Source organism: Thecamonas trahens (assembly GCF_000142905.1).
Source record: "Thecamonas trahens ATCC 50062 unplaced genomic scaffold supercont1.37, whole genome shotgun sequence".
In the NCBI taxonomy this organism is placed as follows: Eukaryota; order Apusomonadida; family Apusomonadidae; genus Thecamonas; species Thecamonas trahens.
This window is the reverse complement of record NW_013657643.1, coordinates 142,376-155,337: the sequence shown is the minus strand read 5'-3', so window position 1 is coordinate 155,337 and position 12,962 is coordinate 142,376. Positions and strand designations below refer to the sequence as shown.

The 12,962-nt window shown below is 65.4% G+C and overlaps 6 protein-coding genes across 6 annotated transcripts in view; 2 read left to right on the top strand and 4 right to left on the bottom strand.

Moving 5' to 3' along the window:
* Positions 1–58: 58 nt before the first annotated feature.
* AMSG_07762 (uncharacterized protein) lies at positions 59–1,078 on the bottom strand (the record flags this gene model as incomplete). The annotated part of the gene is made up of 2 exons (XM_013900373.1): positions 59–951; positions 1,072–1,078. The coding sequence occupies 2 exons, from the start codon at positions 1,076–1,078 to the stop codon at positions 74–76; spliced, it is 885 nt and encodes a 294-aa protein (XP_013755827.1). The 3' UTR covers positions 59–73.
* Positions 1,079–1,847: 769 nt separating this feature from the next.
* On the top strand, positions 1,848–3,200 carry AMSG_07761 (coiled-coil domain-containing protein 111; the record flags this gene model as incomplete). The annotated part of the gene is made up of 1 exon (XM_013900372.1): positions 1,848–3,200. The coding sequence occupies one exon, from the start codon at positions 1,848–1,850 to the stop codon at positions 3,198–3,200; it is 1,353 nt and encodes a 450-aa protein (XP_013755826.1).
* Positions 3,201–3,385: 185 nt separating this feature from the next.
* On the top strand, positions 3,386–4,864 carry AMSG_07760 (uncharacterized protein; the record flags this gene model as incomplete). Its single annotated transcript, XM_013900371.1, has 1 exon — positions 3,386–4,864. The coding sequence occupies one exon, from the start codon at positions 3,386–3,388 to the stop codon at positions 4,862–4,864; it is 1,479 nt and encodes a 492-aa protein (XP_013755825.1).
* Positions 4,865–4,900: 36 nt separating this feature from the next.
* Positions 4,901–6,880, bottom strand: AMSG_07759 (uncharacterized protein; the record flags this gene model as incomplete). The annotated part of the gene is made up of 1 exon (XM_013900370.1): positions 4,901–6,880. The coding sequence occupies one exon, from the start codon at positions 6,878–6,880 to the stop codon at positions 4,901–4,903; it is 1,980 nt and encodes a 659-aa protein (XP_013755824.1).
* A 213-nt stretch (positions 6,881–7,093) lies between these two features.
* On the bottom strand, positions 7,094–8,816 carry AMSG_07758 (STE/STE7 protein kinase). Its single transcript, XM_013900369.1, has 2 exons — positions 8,710–8,816; positions 7,094–8,137 (listed from the first exon to the last, which is right to left on the bottom strand). The coding sequence occupies exons 1-2, from the start codon at positions 8,782–8,784 to the stop codon at positions 7,226–7,228; spliced, it is 987 nt and encodes a 328-aa protein (XP_013755823.1). The 5' UTR covers positions 8,785–8,816; the 3' UTR covers positions 7,094–7,225.
* A 130-nt stretch (positions 8,817–8,946) lies between these two features.
* Positions 8,947–12,962, bottom strand: part of AMSG_07757 (Ras guanine nucleotide exchange factor A) — a gene marked incomplete at both ends in the record, with an annotated part of 4,157 nt that continues 141 nt past the window's right edge. The window contains 2 exons of the mRNA XM_013900368.1: positions 8,947–11,761; positions 11,802–12,597. Coding sequence (XP_013755822.1) covers positions 8,947–11,761; positions 11,802–12,597 — 3,611 coding nt within the window. The remainder of the gene's footprint in view (positions 11,762–11,801; positions 12,598–12,962) is intronic.

Genomic DNA, 12,962 nt, shown 5'->3' with positions numbered 1-12,962 from the left:
AGCGGTTGCCTTTACCCCCCCCCCCCCCCCCCCTCCCTCATACCCCACACTACACACATTACTACACCCCAGTTTACTCGCGCGACTTGAGCCCGGTCTCGAGGTGGACCATGGCCGCCTGCTGGAGCTCCATGTTGAGAACAGCAACCTGCGGGTGGCCGGCGACGTGGCGCGAGCAGTACTGCGAGAGCACGTAGCCCTCTTCGCCAGCCAGGCCGTGCTTTTCCGAGACGACGCTCATATGCAGCGGCTGCATGATGTCAAAGGCGAGCGCGCGCTGCCAGTCGTCGGACGAGAGGTCGGCGTCGCGGCCGAGGGCGACGAGCTGGTCCTTGACCGGTGGCGCGTCGACGCGGATCTTGCACTCGTCGAGCACCGCCTTGACCTCGTCCAGAGTAAACGAGTCCGGCAGCGCGTCAGTGTCGATGCCGACAGTCTTGAGCAGGATGTTCCAGTTGCGGTCGAGGACCTTGCGCAGAGCGCGGGCGGCCTCGGCGGCAGCGGCGCGGACTTCCTCGGGCGCCTGGATCTGGACGTGGTCGTCGTCGCCGAGCACGTACATGTGCATCGATGCCGTGTATCGCGCCCGCCCGTCCATGCCTTCCAGCTCAAACTCCTTCAGCACCAGCTCCTCGGCCATGGCGTACAGTCCCTGCACCATGTGCCAGCGCTCGGTCAGCGCCACGCCAGGCGCGGCGCCGGCCTCGCGGAACCGATCGCCAAGCTCGTCCGACACAATCGCCTCGCCCACGACGTCCACAATGTCGTGCAGCAAATCAAAGTCCAACGGCGGCAGCTCGCCGCTCTTCAGCTTGCGCACCGTCTCCTCGTCCAGCCGCATGCCGCGTGGCCCGCCGCCACCCGCTTCGCTGCTCATCGCCCGCCGCACCGCCGCCGACCAGCCTGCCCCGGTCATCCGCCCCACCGTCGCCACCGTCGCCAGGCCTGCCGCTGTAGTCGTAGCCGTGGCCTTGGTAGCGGTCGTGGTGGTCGAGGAGGGGGTCATCATGGCCAGCCGTGTCAGCGGAGAAGCCATGGTCCGGAGAGCCGTCGATTGTAGCAGATGCAGACGCAGCATGTTGTGAAGGGGGGATGTGGGAGGGGTGGTGAAGTGGGGTGAGTGGGCGGGTGGGGGGGGGGGGGGGGGGCATCGTCTGGTGACTGCAGCTGGCGAGCGTGTCGCGTTGGGTTGGTCAGCCGGGTGGGGCGACATGACCTGAGGGAGGGGGGGAGGGGGGGGGAGGGGGGGGAGGGGGGGGAAGGGGGGCTGGGGAAGGCTATTACGGGTATGACAAGCGCAGGGATAGACACTCTTCTCTCTCCCCTTCCCTCCCTCGTGGGTGCGCTCGTGCTGTGTGCCTCTTGCCCCTGCCCCTGCTCTTGCTCTTGCCCTTGCCCTGTGTCGGAGACTGTGGTGGCCGGCAATGGTGCTCCGGAGGACGGCGGCGGGGCGACGGGGCGTGCCGCCTCTGGTGGTCGGTGGGCTGGTGGATGGTGGGCGGCGGCAGCTGGGCGGACGGGTCGATGCGCGGCAGGCAGGTCGACGGGCCGATGCGCAAGTCGGGAAACGGAGGCGGAAGGCGGGTAATGACGGTGGTCCGGAGTTGCCGCCGCTCAAGCGCGCGCGTGCGCTGGGGGTATCGGCTGAGGCCTTCTATGGGGTCGGAGAGGGGGGTTATGACGGGCGGACTCGGTGTGCTATGGAGATCGAGGTCCGCAGGCTGCTGGCGATGGCGCAGCGGCGATCGCGGAGCTTTGCGGCCGAGGCAGGCCGAGGTGCGGCGCTAGAGTTGTGTGCGGGGGGCGAGCAAGCGCGAGGCCGGCTGGCGACGGCGACGGCTGAAGGCATGGCTTGTCTCACCATCTTCCGCAAGCAGGCGCAAGCGCTGGACGACGCGCTGGGCAAGCCGGGGGCCATGGTTGTGGCTGCCGAGATCAAGGGCGCCGGCAATGGGGCGCGATGGTTTGCCACCGCTCACCTCGACGCCTTCTGGCGCGAGTATGCAGAGCTACCGCTCGACGAGCGTGTGTTCTACGAAGTCATTCCGCCACATGCTGTCTGCCGGCTGTACATCGACCTCGAGTTTGCGACTGCCGCCAACCCTGAAGTCGATGGCGAGGCACGGGTGGCACGCCTGCTTCGAGCGCTGATGCGCGAGCTTTCCAAGGTGTTCCGGCTTCCAACGCCGCTCTCGATCGCCCACGCACTGGTCCTCGACTCGTCGACACCGGCCAAGTTCTCGCAGCACGTCATAGTCCATGTTCCTGGCCGCGCGTTTCAGGACGTGTACTCGGTCGGTAAGTTCATGACGACGTTTGTGGCCCGGCTGCGGGCTCGGGCGACGCGCGCAGGGCGGTCGTCATGCGTCGACGTGGCGGCCAAAGACGGCTCGCCCGGGTGTCTTGTCGACCTCGGCGTCTACACCAAGAATCGCAACTTTCGACTGTACAAGTCGTCCAAAGCCGGTCGCCGCGCCCCGCTCGTTGTCGCCCGCACCTCCCGGTTTCCAATCACGTCGGAGGCGCGCCTATTTCGTGACTCGCTTGTCTCGGCGTCAATCGATGGTGCCGACTCGATGACTATCCTTCGCTGCGGCAACCGCCAGTCGGTTGCGCGGCCTCGACTGTCCCTGGCGCCGGTCGAAGCTGAGCGTATCGAAGCTGGAGGCAGCAGAGTCTGTGGGGAGCACACGCCGGCGGCGGCGCTCTTCCCGGCCGTCTTCCGCCACCTGGAGGACGTGATATCTCCTGGCGGGCGCATCCGGACCTGGTTCTACATTGCGCGGTCACAGCGAATTGTGTGCGAGATCGCTGGCTCGTGGAAGTACTGCCACAACGTCAAGCGGCACCACGCGTCGAACAATGTCATGCTCATTGCCGACCTTGCCCACGGCGGCTACTACCAAAAGTGCCACGACCCCGAGTGCGCCGCCATCGGCTTCCGCTCCAACCTGATTCCGTTCCCGCTCGACGTTCTCCTCACCCTCCCTCAGTTCAACTCCGGCTTTGTCGACGCTGTCATTGCCCCACACGTCGCACGCATCTATGACCGCGCCCGACCCGGCACGGACGGTGGAGCCGGGCCGAATAGCGCCCATCCCAGCACCCGCGCCGCCGAGATCGAGTCCTCGCTCGCCCTTCTCGCCACCGAACTCGACCGCCTTGATGGCGCCGGCGTGTCTGCCGATATCCAATCATGATCGACCAAGCCCACAATCATACCCCGCGATGCCCCGGCCGGCTGCCGCACCAAAAGTCCACCCGCCTTCCGAGATGCCTGCGAGTCGTGGCCTGTGCGCCTGTCGCACAACCGCTGGCCACATACACACACACACACACACACACACACACACACACACCACGCCACCTCCCCACCCCTCCTTCCATGCTCGAAGACCTCCCCGACGAACTCCTTGTCTCCATCCTCTCCCACACCCCTGCACCCGACGTCGCCGCCGCCCGTGCTGCCTCCCGCCGCCTCGCCCGTGTCGGCGCCGACCGTGCCGTCTGGGCTGCTGCCCTCGCCCGTGACCACGCCCTTCCGTTGCGGGCTCTCCCACCTGGCCTTGCTGCTGCTGGGCCAATGGCAGCGTATGTGGCGGTGACACGATGGCGGCCTGATCGCTGGCGCGGCTTGCGTGGCGCGAGCTGGCGGAGCCCGGACCTGGCCCATCTCCGCGCAGTGTGGACGCTCGACGTGGCTGGCGACGCCGTCCTGACCGGTGCCCGCGACTCGCGGCTGCGTCGCTTCTCATGGCCGCGCGAGTGCTCGGCCGGTGGAGAGATGGCTCTTGACTTTGTCCTCGAGGGCCACGCCAAGAAGATCAACGCCGCTCTGTGGCTGGATGCCGCAGGTGTCGCCGTCTCGGGCTCCACCGATGCCTCGGTTCGGATCTGGGACCTGGCGGCGGCAGAGGCGGGCGCGCAAGACCCGTGCTCGGCTGCGATTCCGCTAGCGGCCTCGGTCCTCACGCTCTCGTCGTGGCTGCCGCATGCCGCCTCGCCAGCGCCGACACGCTATCCGGGCGTTTTCCCGCACGCTGTCGCCGGCCTGCACGACGGCTCCATCGCGCTGCTCGACATTGAGGTCGGCGCTCTGGTATCGGACGCCGGCTCGGCGGGTGGTAGCAACGGGGCAGTCCAGTCGACGGATGTGGCGGTGGTTGGGAGCGCACCGGTGGTTGCTGTGGGCTCGTATCGCGGGCAGGTGACCTGGTATGATGCCCGGGCCGAGGCTGCAGCTCACTCGGTCAAGGTCTGGCAGCCCGAGGTGACCAAGGTTATCTTTGACCGCAAGCCAACCAAGGTCCATGTTGCATCGCGCGCCGGCGTCGCCGCTACCTACGACATTCGCGCCCTCGGCCGCCCTCTGCATGTCATGGACGAGCACGGCGACGTCATCCGCGACATGGTCTATGTGCCGAGCGCGGGGAGGCTCATCACCGGATCGTACGATGGCCTAGTCATTGTGTGGGACGCCGAGACCGGCGATGTCGTTAGGCTCTGCGACGGGCACGACGATTGGGTCTGGACGCTGGCCGCGGGCGAAGAGGTGTTTGTCTCGGGAGACCACTCGGGTATCGTCAATGTGTGGGATCTGGAGACCGGGGCGTGGTGCGCGACTCTTCCACAGGGACATCTCCCAGCCGGACCTGTTGCGCTCGCTATGAGCGACTCTGTTCTCGCTGTTACTGCCGGTTGCCAACTCGCTGTTCACGACGTTGTTGGCGGGCTCTGGCCCGAACTCAACGATCCGGCCCTTGCCGCCTCTGTCCCGTCGTCGGCCGCCGGAGCCTCGATCCGGCCGCGCGCCGCCAACCCTGACGAGAGCTGGTGCGAGTGGTTGACGCGATTGGTTTGGTAAGAAAAGGGAGGAATGGGGAAAGAGAATAGATGTTAATCAAACTAGGTCGGTGCTAGAAGACTCGCTGTCGTCACTGGCAGCAGCGTTGTTGCCGTTGCCGTCGTCGGCCGCGCCGTCGGCAGCCTCACCGGTTCCCCCGCCGTCACCCTTGTCCACTTGGACAGCTGGTGCGTCATCGTTTCCATTGCGGTCACTCTCGGCGGGCGCATCTGCATCACTGGCGCTTTCGTCGGCGTCACCGCCGTCCGAAGCAGCACCGGGAGTGGCGGCGGTGTCGACCTTAACCGGCGGCGGTTCGTCGTTGCCGGCGGCCGGTGAGGCCGAGGCCGATGTTGACACGTCAAGCTCGGCTGAGCCCAAAGCGGCGCGATCGGCCGAGTTGAGCGTGTCGACATCGACTTCGGCACTGGTACCGAGCTGGCGGTAAAAGTCGAGAGGGCGCTTGCGACCCTTCTTACGGTCGCGATGGAGCCGATGGAGGACACGGTACCAGGCGTCGAGGGTGCGCTCGTCGTCGGAGGCCAGGTAGTAGGTGCGATCGACGGTGGCGACGGTGATGCCGACACGCGAGGTCTTGTCGAGCTCGCGCTTGACCTTGAGTGGGATGTCGCGGAGGACGGTCTTGATGTCGCGGATGAGAAACTCGCCCTTAAGGCCTTTCTCCTTGGACGCCGAGTACGTGAGCTTCTGGCGCGAGACGGTGAACCAGCGGGTCCGCCACGACGAGCGGCGGCCGCCGCGCTTGACCAGCAGGCCCTCGAGCACAATCTCGCCATCGTCGTCCTCATCCTCGTCCTCATCGCCGGTGACCAGCGAGCCAGACGAGCCGGCCGCCGCCAGCGAGGCGCCCGAGCCACTCTTGGGTGGCGAAGAGCCGGCCGGGGCGGGGGTAGCCGACGACGCGGCGCCAGCGTCGGCGATTGAGTCGGACGCTCCGGCACGCGCCTGCTCTTGGGCAATGCGAATGACGTCGAGCCACTTGTGGAGTTCGACCTCGGACGGGGCGGAGAAAAAGTAGGTCCGGTCGGCCGTGTAGAGGCTGAGGCAATTGGCTTGCTCGCCGACCTCGCGCTGCCCGATGGTTTTGAGCACGCCCTCGATGTCCTTGGTGTAGATCATGCCGGCAACCCGCGAGTTGTTGGCCGAGCCGTAGGTGATCTTCTTGTTGGAGAGCGAGAGCCAGCACGGGGCCCACTTGATCTTGACCGGTGCTCGCTTGAGCACGTTGCCTTCCTTGATAACCTCTTCGGCGGCCCAGTCTGACGAGGCCGAGAACTCGGACTCGTCGTCTTCCTCCGAAGCCGAAAGCAGCTCCTCGTTGTTGGCCTCGGAGCGAGCCTTGATGCGGAGGTAGCGGTGGCGCTTTGCGGCTTGAGACAGCAGGCGCATCCACTCCATCAACTCGTCGGGCGTCTCAGGCGCAAAGTAGTAGGTGCGCGGGAGGGTGACGACGACAATGCCGCAACGCTTGCCCATCTCACCTGGGTCGTTCGAGTAGCGGACCTTCTTGACGTGGGCCATGTTGATGCGGCCCTTGATGGGCTTGGTCTCGCTCGGCGCGTAGGTGAGCGAGTCGAGGGTGAGGACGAGGAAGCGCTTCTGCCACGGCGAGCGGAGCTTCCCGCCGCCGCGCTTGTAGACCCAGCCAGCCTTAAGCAGGCCGTCTGAGCCTGCGGCAGCCTCGATGGACGCAATGCGGTCGTCGTAGACGGGCGGAATGCCTGCGGAGAGGTCGTCGTCGTCGTCGGGTGCTGCGTTGAACTCGCATTCGGGCGGCGGCGGCATGGGCATGCCAAAGGTGTCGACATCGATGTCGCCCACGTCCAGGAAGTTGACCCCGCTCCCACCACCGCCTCCCAGCACCGACGGCGAGCCAAGGAAGGATGGCGGCGGCGGCGGAGCGTCTTCCAGCAGCACTCCGTCGCCCACGGCGCCGACGGCAAGCACGCTGCCGGCCTCCACAAACGACGCAGGCGGCGGAGGGGCGTCGGCCAGTCCGTCTGCGCTGTCGCCCATTTCCTGCTTCTCTGTATATGGATGGATGGGGTGGGTGGGTGGCTATGGGCTGTGGCTGAGGCTGAGGCTGAGGTGTGCTTGCTCTCCCGTGGCCGCTGCGACAAGTATGCCCGCCCGGTGGGGGTACCCGGGGGGGAGGGGGGGGGGGGGGGGGGGGGGACGGTGTTGCGGTGGAAGTTTGGAGGTCACTGTTGTTTGGTCGGTTGGTCGGGCAGGGAGGGGGGCTTTCTTTTTATTTCTCTGGTTGGAGACGGGATGGCGTCAGAGGGGCAAGGATGCAGATGGCTTTATCGCGATGCAGGGTTGGAGGTCGTGGGTGGGCAGAGGACAGTGGGCCGTTTCAGGTCAGTTGAACGACTCGCCGTGGATCTCCTCGTACTGGCGGGTCAAGTCGGCCATCCAGTCGGCAAAGGCGGCCGAGTCGGAGGACTTGGACTTGAGGAACGAGTGCTTGATGAGGGCCTTGGGCTTGGGCCTGTTGGCCGGGTCGGGCTGGAGGCAGGTCTTGATAAAGTCCTTGCACTCGTCCGAGTACGGGAGCGAGTCGGGCATGTCCGGCACGACGCCCTCGGCAATGGCGGTAAGGATGCGCAGCGGCTGGTCAAGGTATGCGTACGGGTACTCCCCGGTGACGAGCTCGACGAGGACGAGTCCGAGCGACCAGACGTCTGCGCGGACGTCGTACGAGGGTTCGGTCAGACGCTCGGGTGACATGTAGGCCTTGGAGCCAACCTGGGTCTTGGTGATCGAGTCTGTGAGGACCTTGGAGAGGCCGAGGTCGCAGAGCTTGGCCATGCCCGCCGAGTTGACTAGGATGTTGGCCGGCTTGAGGTCGCGGTGCATGACCTTGAACTCCTTCTTGAGGTAGCGCATGGCGGTTGTCACTGCATGCGCCACGTGCTGGACCACAAACTCGGGCACGAGGTAGTCGTCGCCCATGACGCCGCGGACAAGCTCAGACAAGTCCTCCAGCGAGCCCCACATGAGCTCGAGCAGAATGTGCAGGTCGTCACCGTCCACAAACGCGCCACGGAACGAGACCAGATGCGGACACGCCGACGCATGCAGCGTCCGTACCTCCAGCAATGTCCGCGACTTGTGCGTCGCGTCTGCCTCCAGCATCGAAATCACCTTCATCGCCAGCTCCTCCCCCGTCTCCAAAACCTTGACCTTGAACACATCACCATAAGCGCCACGCCCGAGCTGGGTGATCAGGTCCAGGTCCTTGAGCGTCAGGTGGTTGAGGTCCGCAATCGACTGCCACACGCACCCACACCAGACCAGTCACACGTACACCCACACCCGCGCGTACACCGCGACCACAGCCAACCATGTCAGTCCACACCCCGCACACAGCCACAGTATCTGCCCTTCTTTGCACACTCTCCCCCTCCACGTGCACCTTGCTGTGCGCCTGTCTGGGCACCTGCTTGTACGCCTGCCTGTACGCCCTGCCTCGCATGGCAGGTCGGCGAGAGAACAACCTTCAGCCACTTCCACCCCCCCCCCCTCCCCCCCCCCCGCCCCACTGGCTGGAACGAGCAGGATACAGCTGTAGTTGATACTGGCGAGGGAAGCATCAACTGGCTCCCTATGTGGCTGTGTAGTGTAGGTGTGCGGGAGGGGGGGGGGGGGGCTCTGTGGCCTCTGTCTGGTCGTCGTGGTTGGTCTCGCCGTGCGGCTTACTTGCCTTGTCGCTCGCTCTGGTCGAATTGGCATGACAGGCGACCTAAGGGGTACAGCGCAGAGTGTGCGGGGTGGGGAAGGAGATTCGGCAGAGGAGGGGGGGAGGGGGGAGGGGGGGGGGGGAGGGGGGAGGAGGGACGTACCTCGGCAATGTCTTGCATGCTGTCTGTCTTGGCTAGGTCATTGACCAGGTTGGCCAGGTTGCCGAGGGCAGACATGACTTGCTCCGGCTGTCTTTTGCCGCTGCGTCAAGTGACGCAGCGCCAATGGTCAATGGCCAATGGCCTGTCGCAGCTCACAGCTCAAAGCGGACAGTGGATAGCGGACAGACTCGGGTGGCTTCAAATGGCGGCAAACATGCCGGGCTGTGGCAAACATGGCTACTCGTCGCTGTCGGTGGCAGAGATGGCGTCGTCCGAGTCGTGGACGGCGTGATCAAAGGCAGGGTCGCCCAAGCCAGCGGCGCCTGATGGGGTGAGCAGCGGGCCGGCGGTGCAAGGCACCCATGGCGTGGTAACGGCCGAGAGCTGGCCGTCGCGGATAAAGTCCTGGATGGTGTCGACGGGGACAAAACACGGAGCAGTGTCGCGCCAAGCCAGCGCAAAGTCGATGAGCGAGGCCATGAGTGTGCACTTCTGAAAGTTGACGAGCGAATCGTCGGTGTAGTCTGGGTTGTTCTCGTCGGCGTCAAAGAGGTCCTCGAGGTGGAAGCCGAGGTAGGGGACAGCGGTCGGCGGGAGCGTCGGGTCGCCGCCGTCGTCGGCAGCGCGCTCGAGTACGTTGGTGCGATGGTGGACAAGCCGTTCGCGGTACGGCGCAAAGTCGGTGGCCCGCGAAAAGACGGCCTTAAAGGCGTCGTAGTCGGCGGCGGCCGACGACGAGATCTTGCGCCACGCCGACGAGCACTCACCAACCTCGTGGTCCTTCAGCACTCCGAGGACCGCGACGGCAGCGTTAAACGAGTATATCTCAACCGAGGCCGTGCCAACCTCGATAAGGTACTCGAGGATGTGGGCCTGCTCGCGGGAGGAAAGGCCGTCGCTGAGGATGAGTGAGCGGAACCAGAAAACCCTGGCCGAGAAGACGTTGCCGAGGGCCAGCACGTTTTGCGCGCGCTGTTCACGTGCTGGAGACTCCCAAGCCGCGTCAAAGAGCTCCCAGACCTGGACCTGACAGTAGATCTCGTGGTCGAGGAGCTTGAGCTGCCGCGCGAGCTCGAGCGGGTCGATGTCGGTGATGCTGAGCTCGACCGACGGCGACGAGTCTGCCGGCTCCGAGCTACTGGGTGCAACTGCGGTCGACTGGCCGATGCTGAGAGGAATGCGTGGTGTGGGCACGGCCGCAATCGACAAGCGGATGCGGCGCGGAGGCGGGCGGCTGAGCCCGCCCGAGTCGAGCTGGTTGGCAATGACTGCCGCCAGCCGCGACGCAAACGGCGCCGTTGTCCGGTTGAACACGTTGTCGATTGCTCGGCGGAGCAGGTCGAGCAGCGGCGGAGAGTCGACAAAATCGACAAAGCAGTTGGTGACCCAGTAGTAGAGGACTTGCTGGACGCGGTTGCGGATGGGGACCTCGACTTCGAGTGCCCAGTTCATCGACGCGTCGCCGAGTTCGAGATCGTAGTGCTGCATGCCGGCATTGAGTGGCATGTGGCGCATCGCCTGCGGCGGTGCGATGCAGTACCGGATGAGCAGGCGCTCAAGGACATGCTGCGGATGAGTGTATCGCCGGAAGGTGTAGAGGAAGGTCCGCAGATACTCGGTCGACGGCGTGCCCGAGAGCGTGGTCAGCTGCTCGATGAGGCCGTTGACGGTGCCGCGGACGACAACGGCGGCGCCGTCGTGGCGCTCCACAAACACCGTGTCGTGCTCCGACACAAACTGGGTCTCCTCCGGCGCCTCGGTCAGCGACGGGTCCGAGGCGTGGGTGAGGCCGGCGTCGCGAGCCATGCGAGCGCCAGACCGCAGCGTCACCACCGAGAGCACCGAGCCGACGTCGGACAGCTCGGCCAGCGCCGAGTTGGAGCCGTCCTCGGCGTCCTCCTCGTCCAGACGCCGGCGCGTCGTCCGCGAGAGATGCTGTCGGTAGCGCCAGACTTGATGTTTGAGGGCGTCGATCTTGGTGATGAGGCGCTCAACGTGGGCGCGGGCGCGCTCTTGCCGCGAGGCGGCAAGGCGGACCAGGCTGCGAAGCTCGGCTTCGCGGCGCCGCGCCTGTTTGGCCTCGAGCTCGACCCGCATATTGTCGACCAGGTACCGCTGCAACTGCTCCTCGATGCCTTCGACGTAGCCGACTTGGTGCGAAGTGGCCTCGTCCCAAAAGGCGAGCGCTGAGATGATAGTCTCGGCGCCACCGCCGCCAGAGCCGTGACCTGACGTTGCGGTAGGTGGGCGGAGCCGCGACATGCCCGACCCATCGGTCGCGGTCTTGGCGAGCGTGGTCTGGGTGTCGTTGTAGCCAAAGACCGAGACGGAGGGCAGGTCGGAGAGAATGGTGGGCGCCAGGTCCGAGGCGACGAGGGAGCCGCGGCGGGTCGACGTCGCGCCCTTGAGGTGCGAGGTGAGCAGCCGCATGATGGCCATAAGGTGTTCGGAGATGACGACGAGCTTGTTGGCCGAGTGGCAAATGACCAGATTGCCGACGCCGAGGCCTACAATGACCACGACCAGTGACATGAGCGAGAAGAGAGCATCCATGCGGCGGTCCTCGGAGATGTTGAGCAGAATCGATGAGGCCTGCGACGGGGTGGAGATGGTGGTCCGAAAGTCGCGCCGCAGTGGAACATGGCCATCAAGCTGCAGCACGCCGTTGACAAAGAGGCGGACTACCTTGACGCGCGCAGTGTAGGGGTGAAGGAAGGCTGGCAGGAGTGCAGCCGGTGAGCCCACCGCCGCGGACCCGGCCTCGAGCGTCATCAGAGCCGAGAGCGAGTGTTGCGACCAGTCAGGGTCGGTCTGGAACATGGCAGTTGAAATGTAGACAATGAGGACGAGGGCAGTGACCTTGTTAGTCATGGCGCGGAGAACAATGCCGCCGGGTCGACTCGACTCGGCAGCGTCGTACATAGTCGCGTGGTCTTCGAGCTTGTCGATCGACGCGCTAACCGTCTGCTTGTGCGAGAGCTTGAGCACTTTCATGACCCGGAAGAGGACAGGGTCCGGGCCGCAGCTCGCGCGGCACGGCCGGCGCGGGCCACTGAGAGGACTCCGAGTGCGAGCAAGAGGTCAACACCCACAAAAGGAGGACGAGGTCCGGAACAAACGAGACGAGGGTCACCACATCGAGCCAGAAGAAAAACGATGCAAAGTATGCGTCCTTGACCACGGACGAGACCGCGAGCTCGGTGAGGAAGATGACAAAGGTCACCACCTTGATGACTAGTAGCGCGTAGCCGAGGCCACCGTGCTCGGGATCCGACACACCGGCGAGGACTGAGATGTCGTCGACAAAAAGGACAAAGAGGGTGATAAAGCCGATGACAACCGCAAACCAGGTCGAGTCGATGATGCGCTCCAGTTGGCCAGTCCAGGTCAGCGGCTCGATCTGCTCGTCTTGGGCCGGCGCTCTGCCGTCAGAGCCGGCGGCAGCGCTAGATACCAAGTCGCTCCTGGTGTTGGCCCCGCTTCCGGTTCCGGTCCCGAGCTTGTCTTGGTTCCGGTCGCGGAAGGAGACAGTGCGGCGGCCCGAGGCGATAGCGCCGCTCCGCTGCGAGGCGGTTGTAGTCGAGTTGGCGGTGACCCGCGAGCCAAAGCCGTCGAACGACGACGGATGGGCAAAGTTGTCGTCGCGGCGGGCAAGGCCGTCAGGTCCGGGCAGCGGGCGATCGACAGCGCTGTCAAGCGCGGGTTTGCTCTCGCCGCTACCGCGAGCCAGTCTCGCGAGATCGCTCAGCTTTCGAGTGTCGATGGGCTCCGAGTCCGGCTCGGACGCCAAAGTTGAGGACGTCGAGTCCAGCTGGCGACAGTCCTCCAACGGCGGGATGTGGTACGGCAGCAGCAGCTCCTCTGTGGCGTACGAGTAGTCGGGCGAGCCTGCATCCGACCCATCGTCGTCGACGAGCAGATGTGCCGAGTCAGCCAGCCCTGCGGGGATGGCTCGACTACTGCAATCGTCCGCCGGCGCCTCGTCATGACCACTCGCGCCACTCGATGATGGCTCTGTGCCACTGCGGTCGTCGTTGTCGTCGTTGTCGTCGTCTGCGTCGCGAATAACCAACAGGCGGATGCCCGAGGCCGAGACAGCCAGGTCGTTTGAGGGAGAGCTGGAGCGGGAGTGGGTGCGGCTGTCTGAGGAGAACGAGAGGGAGGAGGGAGTGGAGGAGGGGGAGGAGGGGGGCATGTGGGGTTGGGGGGGGGGGGGGGGGGGGGGGGGAGGGGGGAGGGAGGTCGGCGGGCGT